At 51.9% G+C, this 18,619-nt stretch overlaps 3 protein-coding genes across 4 annotated transcripts; 1 reads left to right on the forward strand and 2 right to left on the reverse strand.

The window, feature by feature from the left end:
- The first annotated feature begins 213 nt into the window (after positions 1-213).
- Positions 214-1,832, forward strand: C1QTNF7 (C1q and TNF related 7). 2 transcript variants are annotated; one of them, XM_009900749.2, is made up of 2 exons: positions 214-466; positions 1,164-1,832. In XM_009900749.2, the coding sequence occupies exons 1-2, from the start codon at positions 229-231 to the stop codon at positions 1,793-1,795; spliced, it is 870 nt and encodes a 289-aa protein (XP_009899051.1). In that variant the 5' UTR covers positions 214-228; the 3' UTR covers positions 1,796-1,832. The 2 variants fall into 2 exon arrangements, with proteins under 2 accessions (XP_009899051.1, XP_054028224.1); XM_054172249.1 differs by having other exon boundaries at positions 224-448.
- Positions 1,833-9,895: 8,063 nt separating this feature from the next.
- Positions 9,896-11,862, reverse strand: LOC104300467 (neurophysin 1). The gene is made up of 3 exons (XM_009900758.2): positions 11,743-11,862; positions 10,476-10,683; positions 9,896-9,945 (listed from the first exon to the last, which is right to left on the reverse strand). Exons 1-3 carry the CDS (start codon positions 11,860-11,862, stop codon positions 9,896-9,898), a joined length of 378 nt encoding a protein of 125 aa, XP_009899060.1.
- Positions 11,863-14,299: 2,437 nt separating this feature from the next.
- LOC104300468 (vasotocin-neurophysin VT) lies at positions 14,300-16,014 on the reverse strand. The gene is made up of 3 exons (XM_009900759.2): positions 15,842-16,014; positions 15,159-15,360; positions 14,300-14,526 (listed from the first exon to the last, which is right to left on the reverse strand). The coding sequence occupies exons 1-3, from the start codon at positions 15,959-15,961 to the stop codon at positions 14,363-14,365; spliced, it is 486 nt and encodes a 161-aa protein (XP_009899061.2). The 5' UTR covers positions 15,962-16,014; the 3' UTR covers positions 14,300-14,362.
- Between the last annotated feature and the right edge of the window lie 2,605 nt (positions 16,015-18,619).

The raw sequence follows: 18,619 nt of genomic DNA on the forward strand, positions 1-18,619 counted from the left end.
AAAGACCTACAGTAACATATTTGGTGACCAGAAAAATGTCAAACCTGATAGACTTTCTCCCTTGTCCCCTCATGGACAGCAATGCCAGGTGGATCCCTGCACATGTACCTGTGCAGAATGCACCACATCGTCATACTTTCTAGCATATTCAGAGCCACCTGCATGTGACTACAGTGCCATAATATGGATCAGCAGTCTCATTCATATGTATTTTTTCCAGATCCAACGATGTTTGTGTTGCTTTACATCACAAGTTTTGCCATCTACACAAGTGAACAACCTCTGCAAAGCCAAGTCAAAGGAGAAAACTACTACACCAGATACATCTGTAGCATCCCTGGATTGCCAGGTCCTGCAGGTCCCCCCGGAGCTAGTGGATCCCCAGGACCACATGGACGCATTGGTCTTCCAGGAAGAGATGGAAGAGATGGCAGGAAAGGAGAAAAAGGTGAAAAAGGGAGTGCAGGTATTGAATGTTTGTGTAACCTAACACAGTAGTGCAGCAAAGTTGGAGCTTTCATTGTCGCTGTTATGCATACACACACACACGATTCATGTATGTGCCTGGGTGGGTTTAAGTATGATGCATTTATGTCTAGTGGGAGAAAGCAAATATGCAGATCTATTTTGGATATGTCTAATATGTATGCATCTGTGCAACTACATGTCAATGCACAGCCTTCCTGTGCAGAGGTGCTAAGAAAAACTCTGTGAAAGCGAAGCCTGTGTGGGGTCAAATCAATAGTCTCATTTGTGCCATTAGCCAGGAGTAAATAATCAGCAGGTATTTAGGTGCACACTAAAAAAGCTCAAATAGTAAGCTATTTAGTGCACAAGTATCATTGCAGAGGCAGCCACACTGCTTTCCTTCCCATCAGCAGTGCCCATAGCCCAGTCAGGAATGGACTGATTATAGATAAAAGCCTTCGGCGTGCAACCAAGGCATAGAGAAACAAAGGACCCCTGGGCTGTGGAGCCTGGTCCTCTGCTCCCACCTCTCATTCCTGCTGCAAACTTACTAGATGGCTTTGAAAGTATTTTGGGAGCCTTTTTTGAAATTCTGGCCATGTGTTTCTTGTTTGTTCAGGCACACACAGTAGCCCACACAACCATTTACTGAGGTGATAAGTGCAACGATTAACTAACTTACAATGTTTTTGAAGGTTTAAGAGGAAAGACTGGGCCTTTAGGACCAGCTGGAGAGAAAGGAGACCAAGGTCAGTCTGGTAAAAAAGGACCTGGAGGACTGACAGGCGCCAAAGGTGAAGTAGGCCCAGCTGGACCACCTGGACCTAAGGGAGATAAAGGCGACCGAGGAGAGCCAGGTGCACCAGGGGTCTGTAAGTGTGGACAGATAGTGCTGAAATCTGCCTTTTCTGTTGGCATCACCACCAGCTACCCAGAAGAAAGACTACCAATTGTGTTCAACAAAGTCCTCTTCAATGAGGGGGAGCATTACAACCCTTCCACAGGGAAGTTTATTTGTGCCATCCCAGGGATTTACTATTTCTCTTACGACATCACCTTAGCAAATAAGCATCTTGCCATCGGGCTGGTTCACAATGGGAAGTACCGGATAAAGACATTCGATGCAAACACCGGCAACCATGACGTAGCTTCTGGCTCTACGGTGATCTACCTTCAGCCAGAAGATGAAGTATGGCTTGAGATCTTCTACACTGACCAAAATGGTCTCTTTTCTGATCCAACGTGGGCAGACAGCTTGTTCTCTGGGTTTCTCTTGTACGTTGATACAGATTACCTGGACGCTTTATCGGATGAAGATGAGCTCTGAAGCAGGCGACGCCAAGGGCCGTTCAGCCTGGACAACCCAGAGCAGGAGACACAAAGTCAAAACCCAAACGAATCTGGGAGTTTGTTTTTGCTTTGATAGGAAGGAAATCTGAGCTGACAAGGAACTGTGCAGAATCGAAGTTGGATATTTTTTTACTGGACAGCAGGGATCTCAAAAGGAATTGTACCTAACAAAAGACTGCATCACTCCAGGACTGACTCCACCTGAAAGTTGTGGGTTTAATACTATTTAAACAACTGTACATTGGATTTTATAGAAAACATTAAGCTGCAATATAGAATTGATATTTTGTATATGATAATAAAGTGAAATTGAACAGTTGACAGCAATATCATCTTTGATCATTTTAAGAGAGGAAATACTCAGCTGTGCTCGGCACAGGTTAGGCCACACCTTGAGTACTGTGCCCAGTTCTGGGCCCCTCAATTTAGGAAAGATGTTGACTTACTGGAACATGTCCAGGGAAGGGCAACAAAGCTGGGGAGGGCCCTATGAGGAGAGGCTGAGGGAGCTGGGGTTGCTTATTCTGGAGAAGAGGAGGCTCAGGGAGACCTTATTGCTGTCTACAACTACCTGAAGGGAGGTTGTAGCCAGGTCGGGGTTGATCTCTTCTCCCAGGCAACCACCAACAGAAGAAGAGGACACAGTCTCAAGCTGCTCTCTTCCCAGAAAGAGAGATTGGCCATTGGAATGTGCTGCCCAGGGAGGTGGTGGAGTCACCATCACTGGAAGTGTTTAGGAAGAGACTGGAAGGGGTGCTTGGTGCCATAGTTTAGTTGATTAGATGGTGTTGGGTGATAGGTTGGACTCAATGATCTCAAAGGTCTTTTCCAAGCTAGTTAATTCTATTCTATTCTATTAAAAACAAACAAAACAAAAAACCCCATTGATTGTTAAGAAGGAGAGGAATAAAATAGGAATGTGTGCTTCAGGATGCAACTGAACAGGTCACAAGGACAGTCCCACCTGATATTTACAGCAATAAATGGTACCATAGATAACTAACCTCCTAATAGACTTGTACTAGCTGAGGACTGCCCAATGACAGTGATAAAAGATGAGAACAAAGGTATTAAACACAGAAAGTAACAGAAATCTGGAAGATCTAAAAACCTCCAAGACTCTACAATCTTATTTTACTCATCCCACGTTTACAGAAACCTGCTACTTCTAGCAGCTACTCAGAAAGTTTGAAATGCCAGTGGTCTGTGTTGCACAAGTCCTGATCCCACTTGCTTTTGTTTGGGTTTTATTCTGTGCACTCGACTGAAGAAAATCACAGCCAAATAAAATTGCCCAACTCCACCACTGAAATAACAAAACAGGCACTGTGGTTTGTGTATGGGACATTAATCTGTGCACCTTGCACCTGTGCCCTCATTTCTTCATGCACTATCATGCAGGTCTTTGAGTACCTGATTGCTGCTTTATGCAGTGAAGAGGTGCAAAGTCTTGTCCACAAATCAAACTGGCAATGACCCTTGCTTTATTTGAGAGTGGGAGATGTGTAGTAGAAGACAAAAAGGGATTATTTTTCTAACTAGATATCTAGTTCATTAGTGCTATGAAAGGTCTGCTACAAGGACAGGCTGAGGGAGCTGGGGTGGTTCAGCTCAGAGAATAGGAGGCTCTGAGGAGACCTGATAGCAGCCTTCCAGTACCTGAAAGGGGCTACAGGAAGGATGGGGAGAGGCTGTTTCCTGCAGTGACAGGACAAGGGGCAATGGCTTCAAACTAAAGAAGGGCAAATTTAGATTGGGTATCAGGAAGAAGTTCTTCACTATGAGGGTGGTAGAACACTGGAACAGGTTGCCCAGGGAGGTGCTTGAGGTCCCTTCCCTGGAGATATTCAAGGTGAGGCTCAACAAGGCCCTGGGCAACCTGATCTAGTTGTGGGTATCCCTGCTGACTGCAGGGAGGTCAGACTGGATGACCTTTGGAGGATCCTTCCAGCCTGGACCATTCTATGATTCCATGCTTCCTGTGAAAAATATGGAAGAGCACAGATCAGTTTATCACTGTGCTGTACAACCATTTATACAGCTGCAAATTAAGCACAATATCAAAGCAAAAATGCAGCCCAGTCATCATTTAGAACAATGGTTGATGCCAAGGCTTCCCAGGCATCAGTGCTTCTATAAGGCATAAAGAATATCAGCACTGTTCAGTGCTGTCTGCACTGAAATTCTACAGAGCAGCCCACACTGAACCCATGACTTCCAGGAAGTATAATTCAACAGACACAGGATTGGACCTACAATATCTATCATGTAGAAAAAGCAACTCATAGAAGTATTAAATGGTATGTTTATTTTAAACCCCACAGAAATGGTTTTCACACACAGAATCACCAAGGTTGGAAGAGACCTCCAAAGATCATCAAGTCCAACCTGTCACCACAGACCTCATCACTAAACCATGGCACCAAGTGCCACATCCATTCCCCTCCTGAACACCTCCAGGGATGGTGACTCCACCACCTCCCTTGGCAGCACATTCCAATGGCCAACAACTCTTTCTGTGAAGAACTTTCTCCTCACCTCCAGCCTAAACCTCCCCTGGTGCAGCTTGAGACTGTGTCCTCTTGTTCTGGTGCTGGTTGCCTGGGAGAAGAGACTAACCCCTTCCTGGCTACCACCTCCCTTCAGGTAGTTGTAGACAGCAATAAGGTCTCCCTTGAGCCTCCTCTTCTCCAGGCTAAGCAACCCCAGCTCCCTCAGCCTCTCCTCACAAGGCTGTGCTCGAGGCCTCCCCCCAGCCTCGTTGCCCTTCTCTGGACACGTTCAAGTCCCCTCACGTTCTGAGGGGCCCAGAACTGGAGACAGAACTCAAGGTTTTATGATATTTCAATCAATAGAAAATTCATGTTAGGAGTAACAAGCAAATTTTTATTAGGATTAGAAAATCTCTATAAAAAGCCAAACTTAAGAAAAGAGCCTGATGGATTTTCTCCAGACTCTCCAGAAATGTATTTGGTAGTTATCAGGAACTTGGACACTCACTGACAAAACCATTTTATTCTTTTATTTCTTTTTTTTTTCCTCAATTAAGTAAATAAAACCCAGGCCTTCCTGGTGAAATGTTCCTGGCTGCAAGTGCAAAGTGCTTCCATGTAATAATCTTGTAAAAATGAATGAAATATGAAAGAGCCATTTTAGCCACACCTATCTCGAAGGTGACATCATGGGAATAAGCAACCCAAGAGTTTATTCCTTCCCTTAGCAATTTAGATTTAGGCTTGCACAATCTTAGGAAGATTTTTTTTTTTAATCTTACCAAAGTTTTCCCATTTGGATTCTGCAGTTATTTGAACAGCTTAAGGCTTTGGCATGAACTATTGAGAATAAGTCATTCTGTTGCAGTGTTCCTATAGGTTTTGGCAGGAGGAATCTTTTTGCTGCATGTATGGACAGCATAGCAGCATGTGTCCCTGCCCTCACTCAGGATCTCAAGACTGAAGTAAATCATTGCTATTGCTATTGTTTTACTTGAAAATAGATCAGCTGTGACGACATGGTATTTCAGCAGGGGGATTTCATCTGCCTAAGTTTGAATTTATACAGAAAATATCTGGGGCTGAAGTCTTCCCACCACTTAAACCACTAGGTGGGGAGGTCTGGTTTGGTTTCAAGACGCTGTGGGATAGCAAAGAGCACAATTATCTTTGGGATTCTATTTGAGATTAACCAAAGTTTTCTAAACTAAATATGTCATCCTGCAGGTGCCAGGCTTATGTCATGGTGACAAAGAGGTAAAAAGTACTGACCTCTTGAGAAACATAAATGAACCACGATTCTCAACAGGCTCTAGAGCAAATTTGCAGCAAGAAGCAGATGGGATTTATAGAAATCAGTGGATTGTAGGAAGGAACTATATCTTCTTCTTTCTTTACTTTCCACAAAGTGTGATCCCTAGGCTCAGAAGATAATGGAAAGGATTTAACATTTGAAAGGGATTGGTCTCTTCTCCCAGGCAACCAGCACCAGAACAAGAGGATGCAGTCTCAAACTGTGCCAGGGTGAAGTTTAGGCTTGAGGTGAGGAGAAAGTTCTTCCCAGAAAGAATTGTTTGCCATTGGAATGTGCTGCCCAGGGAGGTGGTGGAGTCACTGTCCCTGGAAGTGTTCAAAAAGGGATTGGATGTGGCACTTGGTGCCATAGTTTAGTAGTCATGAGGTGTTGGGTGACAGGTTGGGCTTGATGCTCTTTGAAGTCTTTTCCAACCTTATTGATTCCATGACTCTATGATTTTTGAGGTGAAGAACAACCTCTTTAATCATCTGAAAAACTGCCTACCGCCGACACCGGTCCCTTCCACGCCACACCTGCATTCATCCACGCACAGATATTTTGGTATTTGCAGTATATCATTTTAGAGCTACACACTGCAAAACAAACAATGGAGAACTGGCATGCTGAAAATTAAACATGTTTAGCATGCTGAAACGGTGACCATTCTTGCTCTTCATGCTGCACCAGGCTGGCTCTTTCCCTCACACTTCTATACTCAGGACTCTTTTCCTATGTCAATGTCTTTCATCATCTGTCAACGCCAGGGGTTAGGATTTGTATTTTCACTCCAGATGCCTGAAAAAGAATCAACTATCATTTCATCATGTGCTTTGCTCAACAGCAGCTACTTTCAGTCATCTATTTTTCTTTTTCTTTTTATTATTTAAAAAGCAAATCATAAGGCAATTCTAACAGTTTTATTCCAAAAGGAGTGTGACTTTGGAAAGGCATCACCATCACTGGAGGTGTTTAGAAGACTGGATGAGGCACTTGGTGCCACGGTTTAGTTGATTAGATGCTGTTGGGTGATAGGTTGGACTTGATGATCTCAAAGGTTTTTTCCAACCTGGTTAATTCTATTTCTATTCCATTCCATTCCATTCCATTCCATTCTACTCTGTTCTATTCTATTCTATTCTATTCTATTCTATTCTATTCCACGGGACTCGACCTTCTAAAATCCTTTTTAGAATATAGCAGATACAGAGGGTTTGTTTTTAAATATCTTTTTTTAACTATAAATCAATATAACATTTTAATAGCTCTATAAAAATAAGATATTTCTGTCTAACTCCTCACACTAATAGCTGCGAGTTTAAATAATTTTTAATCTCCCTCGCCTCCTCCTGCTCCCACCCCCCAAGTATTTTCAGCCATTTCAAGAATTTGGGGCATTTAGAGACGAGGCAGCGGCACCCAGGACTGACCGGGCGGCACACGCTGCTGAGGAAGCGCAGTGCTGCCAGTTGAACACAAGACAGCAGCACTGAGCACAAACAGGGCGGCACTCTCCGCTGCACACCTGCAATGCCAACATTTTCCCACCGGGTGGCAGCACTGAGCACTGATGTGACAGCACCGCCCGCTGCACAGCTGCAATGCCGAGAATTTCCCACCGGGCGGCAGCACAGAGCACTGATGTGACAGCACCGCCCGCTGCACAGCTGCAATGCCGAGAATTCACCACCGGGCGGCAGCACAGAGCACTGAGGTGACAGCACCGCCCGCTGCACAGCTGCAATGCCGAGAATTCACCACCGGGCGGCAGCACAGAGCACTGATGTGACAGCACCGCCCGCTGCACAGCTGCAATGCCGAGAATTCACCACCGGGCGGCAGCACTGAGCACTGAGGTGACAGCACCGCCCGCTGCACAGCTGCAATGCCGAGATTTTACCACCGGGCGGCAGCACAGAGCACTGAGGTGACAGCACCGCCCGCTGCACAGCTGCAATGCCGAGAATTTACCACCGGGTGGCAGCACAGAGCACTGATGTGACAGCACCGCCCGCTGCACAGCTGCAATGCCGAGAATTCACCACCGGGCGGCAGCACTGAGCACTGAGGTGACAGCACCGCCCGCTGCACAGCTGCAATGCCGAGATTTTACCACCGGGCGGCAGCACAGAGCACTGAGGTGACAGCACCGCCCGCTGCACAGCTGCAATGCCGAGAATTTACCACCGGGTGGCAGCACAGAGCACTGATGTGACAGCACCGCCCGCTGCACAGCTGCAATGCCGAGAATTCACCACCGGGCGGCAGCACTGAGCACTCCCCGTGTGTGCGGCGCCGCTCAGCTGCCTCCGTTCAGAGTTTTTATCATTTAAACAAATCAAACCGACAACAGTCGCAAAAACCACAGAGGAAAACGCAGTCTTTTTAACCTCTGTATACACAATTTATCTTCCTATGGGCTTAGTGTTGGACTGGATGATTTTCTAGGTCCCTTCCAGACAGATGTGTTCCCTGATGTATTCTGTGATGTTCTAAAAGCCTTTATAAAACAGAGGAGATACAGGGGAGTAATTTCAAAGACCTTTTTGCATATAAATTAGCACAATTCCTCACTATCTAGATAAAATCGAGACCTTCTTCTCTACTGGAGCACCTCACACTTAACTGTTTTAATCATTTTTCAATCCACTCCAAGAATTTTCAGGCATTCCAAGCATCTAGCACTGCAAGCACCCTTTTTGGGAGGCTGTCCCCATCCCTCACCTGCTGCATCATCACACACACACACACACACCCTCCCCCATATGACACCATCACTCCACCTAGAACCCTCTCCCCTTTGTAATTCATTTAAAGAAAAAAAAAAAAGGCACAAAATGAGAACTTCCCAGCCAGCAGCTCATGGCTCTAATAGTTATATAGTACACATCCCACTTCCCCTCAAAGGGGAGATCCTGGGGTGGCCCCCCCAGGAATGGCTGCAACCCCTCCAGCCCCTGTCCCACAGGCTGGTGGCTGCCCCACAGTGGGGAGCATGCCAGAGGTAGTGCCATGTCTCTCGCTCAGGCTCTGCCCCCACTGGCAGAGCTGTTGGCAGAGCTCATGCTCAAGCTGCATGCTCAGCTTGCCCCCAAAACACTGGGTTTGGACTGGTCAAGGATTGAGGCTGGGCCACCAGCTAGATGTGTGCCACAGGCTCTCTAGGAGCTCCTCTGCCTTCCCAAAGGGAATATGGGAGAGAGACTTCATAGGACTGTTTTGTTTGGACCATAAAGTCCAACCATTATCTAAGTCTCCATATGGACTGGAAAAGAAAACTAGACTAGCTTTTGTGAAACATCAGCAATAAAAAGGAAATGGAGCAATATTAACAAGAAAGTAATGAAATATACAGCGAATCACAGGATTCCACTGTGGTAGGGGTTGGAAAAGACCTCTGGAGATCACCCAGCTCCAACACTGGCTAGAGAAGGAGACTCCACCACCTCTCTGGACATTTGTATCCATCCAAATCCATGCCACACCAACATCAAACTCCAGAGTCCAGGCTGCACTCAGTGAAAGGCAGGAACTGGATTCAGGAACACATGGACTGGGATTGAAGGCAGAAGGGCAGCATCCTCCTTGGATACCAGCCATTGAAGAAGAGGTTTGACCCTGGTGATCCCTCAGCTTTCTCCTGAAGATGACACCCACGGTCAGTTGAAGGTCACCTGTCCTGTCTGCTCCCCTCTGCAGGTGCCACCTCTGGCTTCCTGCACCCCAAGCTGGCACACAAGATGTGGCAGTGCCCTTGGAGTGCCCCGGAGCAAATATCAGTCAGAGCCTTTCTGCAGCCCAGCCCTTGGCAGGAGCTCTGCCCATCAGCTTCTCCCTGCTAGGAGCAAGCAGCCCCTGGCTGTGCAACCCTGCCCTGAACTGCAGAAAGTGCCTCAGTGAGCAGAGAAGTCAAATCCCTGAGCAGAAAAAAACACTTCCTGGTGTAGCTCAGACCAGGACAGAGCTGCCCAGCACCGGTCCAGTTTGCTGTGGTTCATCCACAGCACTGCCAGGCTGATCACAGGTCTCTCTGCTTTCCCTCACCGGCTGTAGGAACTGTCCTTAAATCCTTGCTTTTTTAATCCTCAAAGTGACTTTTTCCCTCCACCCAACCCTCCTGAGTCTGCACCTGAGCCAGGCAAGCCCCCACAACACTGACACTTGATTTCTGCTCTGTACAAGTTTTATTTCTCGTGAAGCTCATCGCTTTGATCCGTGGCTCGCCAGTTCCGTGGCTGAAGCAGGGCTGGTGGGGCAGGGATCCCCACGGGATTTGCTCCCCAGGGGTGCTCTATTCCAGCAGCATCTCATGGTCACAGGAGGAGTCAGCCACGCAGCCATCTGTGTGGGGAGAGATGGGAGAGATCCAGCCTAGGATGCTGGTGGCTGCCTTGGCCACCTGGGCACACCTGGCTCATCTGCAGCCACTGTTGACCAACACCCCCATGTCCTTTTCCACCAGTGGAGTGAGGTGGCACCCACCAGCCCTTGTAGATCCCCACCACTGGGGTTGGTAACTCCCTGTCTGCTTTGTGCATGCAGCACACACCCCCCACCCTCCCCCCCAAGGGTTTGTAGGGAGATGTCTGGTAGCATCTCAACTGGGGAGCAGGTTGGGCTGTTTGGAGGGGACACGGGCTGCCATGCTTGCTCAGGTCCTAAAACTGGGTGCTACCTACGTTCCCCCTTCCCTCAAACACCCCAGGCTGGTGCTGCCATGCCTGGGGTTGGCAACAATCTGCCCCGAGTGGGGAAGGCACTTTGGGAAGGGCTCCTTCTTTGATATCATAACCCCAATCCCCCTCTTATGTGTGCAGACCCCTGTGACAAGGGTGCCAGGGGACACGGCTTCAGACCCAGGGTGCCCTCACCAGTGTCACAGCAGATGCCAGGCGCTGCGCAGCTCCCACCACTGCCACCCCCGCAGGGTTTGTGTCCTGACTCGCAGGGTGTGGGCAGGAAGTTCTCCTCCTGGCAGTGCAGGGTCTCAGAGGTGCCAATGTAGCAGCCCAGCTCTTCTCCACAGCAGATGTTGGGGCCGAAGCAGTGGCCCTTGTTCCTGGGCCCACAGGGCAGGCACTGAGCGGGGAAGCAGGGAGGAAAAGGGGAGAGTTCTTTGGGAAGGCACCTGGGACTGGGTTGAGCCTTTGTCCTGGTGCTTCCCTCCCTCCTGCCAGCATCTGAGAATGACAGAACTGTTTTGGATGGAAGAGACCAACCATTAACCCAGCATTGCCAGGTCACCACTAAACCATGTCCCTCAGCACATCTACACAGCCTTTAAACCCCTCCAGGGCTGGGGACTCCACCACTGCCCTGGGCAGCCTGGGCCAGGCCTTGACAACCCTTTTAGGGAAGAAATTGTTCCTCACGTCCAACTTAAACCTCACCTGGAGCAACTTGAGGCCATTTCCTTCTGTCCTATCACTTGTTCCTTAGGCAACAAGACCAAAACCCACCTGTCCCCAGCTTCCTTTCAGGGAGTTGCAGAGAGCCCCTCAGCCTCCTTTTCTCCAGGCTGAACACCCCGAGGTCCCTCGGCTGCTCCTCAGCATCCCTGTTCTCCAGACCCTTCACCAGCTTCACTGAGCTTCTCTGGACTCTTTCCAGCACCTCAATGTCCTTCTTGGAGTGAATGCCTTCAAATAGAACCCAGTGTTTGAGGTGTGGCATCACCAGCCCTGAATACAGGGGGACCTCACTGCCCTGGTCCTGCTGGCCATGCTATTGCTGATCCAGCCTAGGATACTGCTGGCCTTCTCGGCTGCCTGGGCACACCTGGCTCATCTTCAGCCACTGTTGACCAACACCCCCATGCCAATTTCCAGCCACTCTGCCCCAACCTGGAGCATGTGTGGGGTTGTTGTGACCCAAGTGCAGGACCTGCCACTTGGCTTTGTTGAATCTCTTCCTGTTGGTTCTGGCCCATCAATCTTCCCACACCAACCCCATATTGTCCCCCAGGAGCATCTGGGTGGTAAATGCCATGCTGGTCCTCTCCACCCACCTCTGCTCTACTTTAGGGGATGCTCAGTGCTGGGCTTGTCCCACCATGGGATGACAACAACACTGAGCCCTGAGAAGGTTGGGAGAAGGAAAGGAGTGGGTTAGGAAATCCTGCTGCCCACCAGGACCTACCTTTCTAATGTCCATGTCCAGGACGGCACGTTTGCCCCCGATGGGGCAGTTCTGGATGTAGCAAGCGGAGGAGAGAGCCAGGAGCCCCAGGAGGCAGACGGCGAGCACCTTGCAGGGCATGGCTGCGGCCTCGGGAGCTGTTTGGGCTCTCCCCCCGCGGGCAGCTGCGTTTATATAGCTCTGGCTGCTGCTTACACATGCTGGCAGCAGCGTCACCCGTGCCCCTTAAAAACCACAAGGCATTGCTCTCCACACCGAAGGGCTCTGCTAATAGCTGGAGGTCAGGGACGTGAGGTCGAGGCCAAGGTGCTGGTTTTGCTCCTTGGTGATGACTGCAAAGCGTGGCTGGGGGAGCCGTCTGGAGGCTGCAGATGCTCTCGGGGGTTCCGTTCTCTTTGCCAAGCACTCAGGGCTGCTGAGCTCTGGCTTGTCGCTCTGAGTCCCATTTGGGACCCTGCTGGTGTGGGTTGGGATGAAGGAAGCCTAGTGGGACCTGTCTGCCCAGGAGTGGGATAAGCAGGGTCTTTGTGCATCCCTTGGCTTCAAATCCTGTCTGGTGGGGGAAAAACCAAACCTGTATCCTCCTCCAGGAGCATCTAGGGTGAGAAAAGCCATTTTGGTTCTTTCCACCTATCTCTGCCTGGCGTTTGGGGCATGCTCAGTGCTGGACTTGTCCTGCGGTGACACTAGGTACATCCCCACCAGCATCTAACATCCCCAAGGAAGCCTGAAAACCCCAAACCTCCTTGGCAAGGGCCTGAAAACCCCCACATCTCCCTGTTGCTGCTGCCTTGGAGCTTGAACATGATGCCCTGGACCACACTGTCAGCAGGCAAAGGACCTTCTGGAGAAACCACACCGAAGAACGGGGCTGAAGGCTGATGCAATGAGGCAGAGTCCTGCTCACCCCAACCCCTTGCCTTCATTAGAGCAATTATGAGCTTCCTGCCTGGAATAAATTCCTGTGCTGCAGACACCTCTGAAGATCCTCCCAGGCCATCACCCCAGCCCCACCCACGCCTGCTTAATTGGGAATTAGGCATCCTGGAGCCTGTGAGCTGTGACCTCCTCTTGTCCCTTCCACCATGCTTCCAAATGTGCCACTTAGTGTGGCAGCAGTCACCAGTGGTGAGGGCAGCCAGGTCCTCCCCATCTGCCCGAGGTCAGGAGTCCTGGTCCCTGGGATCAAGCTGGATGCCAGGGTCCATGTTAATGGGCTGGAAAACAGGGCTCAGCATCTGCCCTGTAACATCCCAGCAGCTCAGCCGTGCTGCCATCGTGCTGCTGCACAAGGTGGAGGAGAAAATCACCACCACAGAGTCCCTACAGCCAGGCTGGGGGTGTCTGGAACCCCATGGGCAGGGTTGGGATGTTTCTCAGGGAGACAAAGGTGAAAAATAGCTCCCCCACTTATCAGCTGATGTCACCCTGATGTCAAGGTTCCCTTCAGCCTGGAGTATCATTCCTGCTCAGTGATACATCCCCCATGCTGCAGGAGATCATGGGGTTCCACATCCTGCACCCCTGCACAGGCTGAGTGCCAGGGCTGGGGATAAGAGCCTCATTTTTTCATCCCCTGGGTGTCCACCTCGGAGTTGCCCATCCTTGCTGGTGTTGCCTTTTTCCCTCGATTTTGGGGTGATTGCAGGCCCCCCACCTCCACGGGGCTGGGATAAGGCTCTTGTTCTGGGGACCAGGCAGTGGGTTAACTCTGCAGCTCCCTCAAGGTGTGGGAAGCTGATGTAGGCAGGATGTGTCCTGCTGGCTCGGAGGAGCTCCACCTCCCAGGAGGTGTCACCTCCCTCTCAGGGACACTATAAAGGGCAAACTGACCCCTGTGCTGTCAGCGAGATCCAGGCATGGAGCAGGGACCCTGCCAGGGTAAGAGACTTGGGGAGGGAGGAGGGTCACCAGATTTGGGGGGGAGATGGTGGAAGAACCAGGAGGCTGATCCTGCTCATTGGTGGCTGGAGGAGACCAGTCTGGTAAGCAGGAGCAGGGAATGATGAGGCCAGTCCCAGGGGCTAGGATGAAGCTGGCAACACAAATCTGTCCACTCTTGTGAGTTTTGGGTGCTTTTCCTGGCTTTTTATCATTGTATAGCAGATGTGGCTTGAAGCCTCCTGTGGTGCTGGTTCCTGAAGGCAAGGAGACCCTGACTGTGCCCCAGAGAGGGGTCCTGGCCAAGAGGCAATACAATGGTGGCACATCTCAGCCCTCCTCAGTCTCCTGGGGCTGAGGGTGCTGCCAGGGCTCCTGGGCTGGGACGTGATGGGCAGATCCCACAGGCTAGCACCACCTAAGCTTCTTTCCCTTCACGCTGTGAGGATGGGGCCAAATGCTGCCCCCCGCCCAGCAAAATTGCTGCAGATGGGCATCAAACCTCACGGGGCCGGGCGAGGATTTGCAGAGGGGAGGATGAAGAGCAACCAACCTCCAGCCCCACCAACCTCCAACTCCCACACTTCACATCCCCAACCCCGGGGGGGTCCCGGCAGCCCTGGAGCCCCAGCTGCAGCACTCAGGATGAAGCCACCACAGTGCACGAGGACTTTTATTGGGACTTGTATTTACATGGCTAGGGTGGGGGGATGGTGGCAGGGACACCCAGTGCCCCTGCTCAGAGGAAGGGATGCTTGCCCTGCTGCTGCCGATTTGCCAGGTGCATCAGCTTGAGGAGCAGGTCTCCAGCTGAGCTGTCCAGCACTGTCAGGTTCTTCTCCGCTGCCTCCTGAGCCCCATCGCTGCCCTCGTCCAGGCAGCCAGCATCCATGGCACAGGTTTCTTCAGCAGAAAGCAAAAGGTTGGCACAGGTTGGGTAGGACTTGCTTTGCCCTCAGGTGAGGATGAGCTCGGTGGCACCTGGAGGTGTCCACACAGCTCATGCTCCAGCTCTGTCCCTCCTGTTAACCAGGGCTGGGATTTTCCAGGCACACTGCCAGGGCTGTCTGTCCTGGTTGGGACATATCTGGTGGTGGAGGCTTGAGTAGGAGCTCTGAGCCCAATCCTTACCAGAGAATCATGGAATCATGGCACGGGCTGGGTGGGAAGGGACCTTTAAAGGTCGTCCAGTCCACTCCCCCTGCAGTCAGCAGGGACCTATGCAACTAGAGCAGGTTGCTCACAGCCCCAGACAGCCTGACCTGCAACGGTTCCAGGGATGGGACATCTCCCACCTCTCTGGGCAACCTGGGCCAGAGTCTTATCACCCTCATAGTGAGGAATTAATTCCTTATTTCACAGAAGCCTGAATCTGTTATCCCCAAATTACTCCCAAACGGAGCCAACACTGCTGCCTCTCCACGCCTCAGTTTCCCCTAACTTGAGCCCTGACTTATGCCATTAGCACCCCACACGGTCCCAAGAGCTCCCCCCAGCCTCTGCCCAGCCTGCCACCCCCCAGCAGCCCACGTTACCGGCAGTGCAACAGATGCCGGGCGCGGCGCAGCGCCCCCCCGCGCCGCAGGGCTGCCCTCCAGCCTGGCAGGGTGAGGGCAGGTAGTCTTCCTCGGCGCAGCGCCGCGTCTCCGCCGTGCCCAGGTAGCAGCCCAGCTCCGCGCCGCAGCAGATGCCGGGGCCGAAGCAGTTGCCTCTGTTCCCGGGGCCGCAGGGCATGCACTGGGGGAAGGAGTCGCTTGAGCATCCCCAAAACGGAGGTGCGCCCCGTTTGCAGCCTCCTTGTAAGCCAAACCAGCCTCCCTCTGCCCCGGCTCTGCCGGCCCTTGGAGGTGCTGCCGTGGGGTGACACATCGTGTCCCCGTCACCGGCAGCGTGGCCTCCTGCTGCGGTGCTGCCCCCACTACGGGGGCTTCTCGTTGTCCCCTGTGTCCCTCCTGTGCCATGGAGCTATCCTGTCCCCCTGCTTCCCACCTAGCAAGGATGGGGACAAGTCGATCCCCTCCTTGAGGTGCCCCCAGTGTTTCAGGGGTGCTCTTTCCTCTGCCACCACCCCACTGCATGCCCTTGACCATGCTTCCCAGCCCTCCCCAGCACTGGGCCTCATCTCCCTGCTGTGGGGAGCGTGGCTCAGGCTGCCCTCTGCCCCCTGCCCGGCCGCTACCCGCCCCCAAAGCTGCCAAGGCCCCATCCCACCCAGTACCTGTCGCAGGGCTGTGTCGGCCAGGGCCCGCTTGCCACCCCGGGGGCAGTTCTGGATGTAGCAGGCTGAGGACAAGGCGAGGAGGCAGAGGAAGGAGAGGGGCAGCGAAGGCTCTGCCATGGCCAGGGGTGCCTGCAGCTGTACCACCACACGTGCCGGGGGAAGCTGCCTGCCCTGCCACTCACTCCGCATCTGGCCCCGTGCTGCGCCAGCCGCTATTTATGCTGCTGTGGCCCCTTCCCAGGGGAGGAGGAGGAGGAGGAGGGCTGGGTTGTTTTTTTGTTGGGTTGGGCTTTTTTTTTTTTCCTTGTCTGTTTTTTCCCCAAATTGCATCCAAGCAGATCTGTAATTGAGGTGATTCAGTGCAGGAGCGCAAGCGGCAACGCTCGGGGCTGGTGGGTCCCATCCGGGAGCTGTGGCACCTCCAAGGGGCATGGTACACTCCAGGGATGGCCTGGGGAGGGTGCTGGATGGAGGGAGTGCAGGGTGGGAAGGAAGACAGGTTTGGAAGGTGCAGGTTTGGGGAGGGATGTCAGTTTGAAGAAGTACATTCATTCAGAAGGTACTGGGTTGGAGTGGGGGGTGTTGGTTTGGAAGCTGCTGTTTTGGGGGGGGGGGAGTGCAAGTTTGGAGGGGCATGCTCATTCAGAAGGTGCTGGGCAGAGGAGGGGGTGCTGTTTTGGAGGCTGCTGTTTAGGAGGGATGCAGGTTTAGGAGGGATGTGAGTTTGGAAAGGGGTGTACATGTAGAAGGTGCTGTTTTGGGGAGGGGGTGATGGTTTGGAGGCTGCTGTTTAGGAGAGATGCAGGTTTAGGAGGGATGTGGGTTTGGGAAGGGGTGTACATGTAGAAAGTGCTGCTATGGGGAGAGGTGATGGTTTGGGAAGTGGTAATGGCTTCAGAGGGATGCATGGTTTGGGAGGGGTGCTGGGTTCAGAGGAAGGCTGATCTGGGGGGCTGCAGTTCTGGGGAGGGATGGCAGCTTGGGAGGGATGGTGGTTTAATTAGGGATGGTCATTCAGAAGATGCTGGTTTGGGGAGGGGTGATGGTTTGGAGGATGATGTTGCTCAGGTCTGGACAGAGGTTTGGAAGGGAAGCTTGTTCACAAGACTGTGGTTCAGAGAGGATTGTTGCTTTGGAGGATGCTGGCTTGAGAGGGGATGCTGAAGGGAAATGATGGGGTCAAGGCTGGAGGAGAACTCTGGGGTGCACAAAGACACACCTAAACCCAGGGGCTGGGCTGCTTTTTTGTTTCCTCCAAGAAAGATAATCCCCCACTCAGGGGAAACTGAGACAGGCAGAGGGGAGGGGCAGTTCTGAGGGTCCCAGGCTGCTCCTGTCTCCTGCTGTGGGATTTTGGAGGGATGTATCAACCTGGAAGTTAAGGTCCTGGTTTTTAAGGGGGTTCTGTGCTTTTTGATGGGTAAAAGGAAGAGCCTACAAGAGAGCTGTGGAGGGACTTTTTGCAAGGGCTTGTAGTGATAGGATGGGGGGGCGAGGGTGTGGATTGAAGCTGGAAGAGGGGAGATTTAGACTGGGGATTAGGAAGAAATTCTTTCCAGTGAGGGTGGTGAGACACTGGAACAGGTTGCCCAGGGAGGTTGTGGATGGCCCCTCCCTGGAGGTGCTCAAGTCCAGGTTGGCTGAGGCCTGGAGCAACCTGGTGGAAGGTTGGACTAGATGACATTTGAAGGTCCCTTCCAATCCAAACCATTCTGTGATTCTTTGATTTGCTGCCCCTCTCCTCTCCCCCCTCCCCCCCCCCCAGGAGGGCTGAAGGTGACTGCAGCCCCTGACTCAGATTTCCAAGGGAGCAGGGGAGCCTCAAGCTCCCAGACGTGCCCCGTGACGTGGGGCAGCCGTCAGCAGCTCTAACGACCAACATTATCCTCGGCGGCCACATTTCCCCACCCAAAGCCAGCCCTTCACAGCGGGAGCCGGAACCCACTCTGCACTGCAGGCCTGAGGAGGATGCAAAACCCCTGGGCTGGGAAAAACTTTTCTGCAGAAGGGGCCCAAATGTCAGCTCTAAATTGGGTGTCACACGCTCGTGCTCCATCTCTTCATTACTGTATCGTAAAATTACATTAGCTGGGGGACGATCTGCATTCAAATGACTCTGTGTCTGGAATGATAACGTGGGAACAGGAGATTAAAATGCAATTATGCTCTTTAAAGGCAAGGAAGGTTAATAAAATGTTTTTGCAAGTTGCAGAGGCAAAACTGCAGCCGCAACTCAGAATCACTTACAGGAATCAAAGGGAGGAGGAAGGGGGAAAGGGGGAAACGTGGAGAGGCACGAAATGTGTAGAAAACACCCAAAGGGGGCTTGGGGAGGATGAAAATACTGGCAGAGGGTCATTTGGGTTGAGTCATCAAGGGAGTAATCTGAGGGTGATGGGGTTTCACAGGGCTGGGAGCAGCCGGGCTGGGTGGTGATGCTCACTGGTACCCAGCAACAGCCCCGGGGTGATGCCGATGCCCCCAGCTCACATTCGCCTCTTGCTTGACACCTTCAGGCTACTTGAATCTGTAGCTGCAAACCTCCCCCCCAGCACCAGCCATAGGGTCCCTTCTCTGGATTTGCTCTACCATGTCCCTGCTCTTCCCTAGGCTCTTCCCAGGGCCCCAGAGGAGTCCCCTTCATTAGTGCTGATCTCCTAACGACATGCAAGGTGGGTGAGGCGGGCACCGTGGCATTCATTGCCTGTGTTAGCTGCTGCTTCCTCCCATCCAGCTCATCTCTGCTGCTACAGGAAAGCCCCAAAGGCCTGCCAT

This window comes from Dryobates pubescens, chromosome 23 (assembly GCF_014839835.1).
Source record: "Dryobates pubescens isolate bDryPub1 chromosome 23, bDryPub1.pri, whole genome shotgun sequence".
Taxonomy (NCBI): Eukaryota; Metazoa; Chordata; class Aves; order Piciformes; family Picidae; genus Dryobates; species Dryobates pubescens.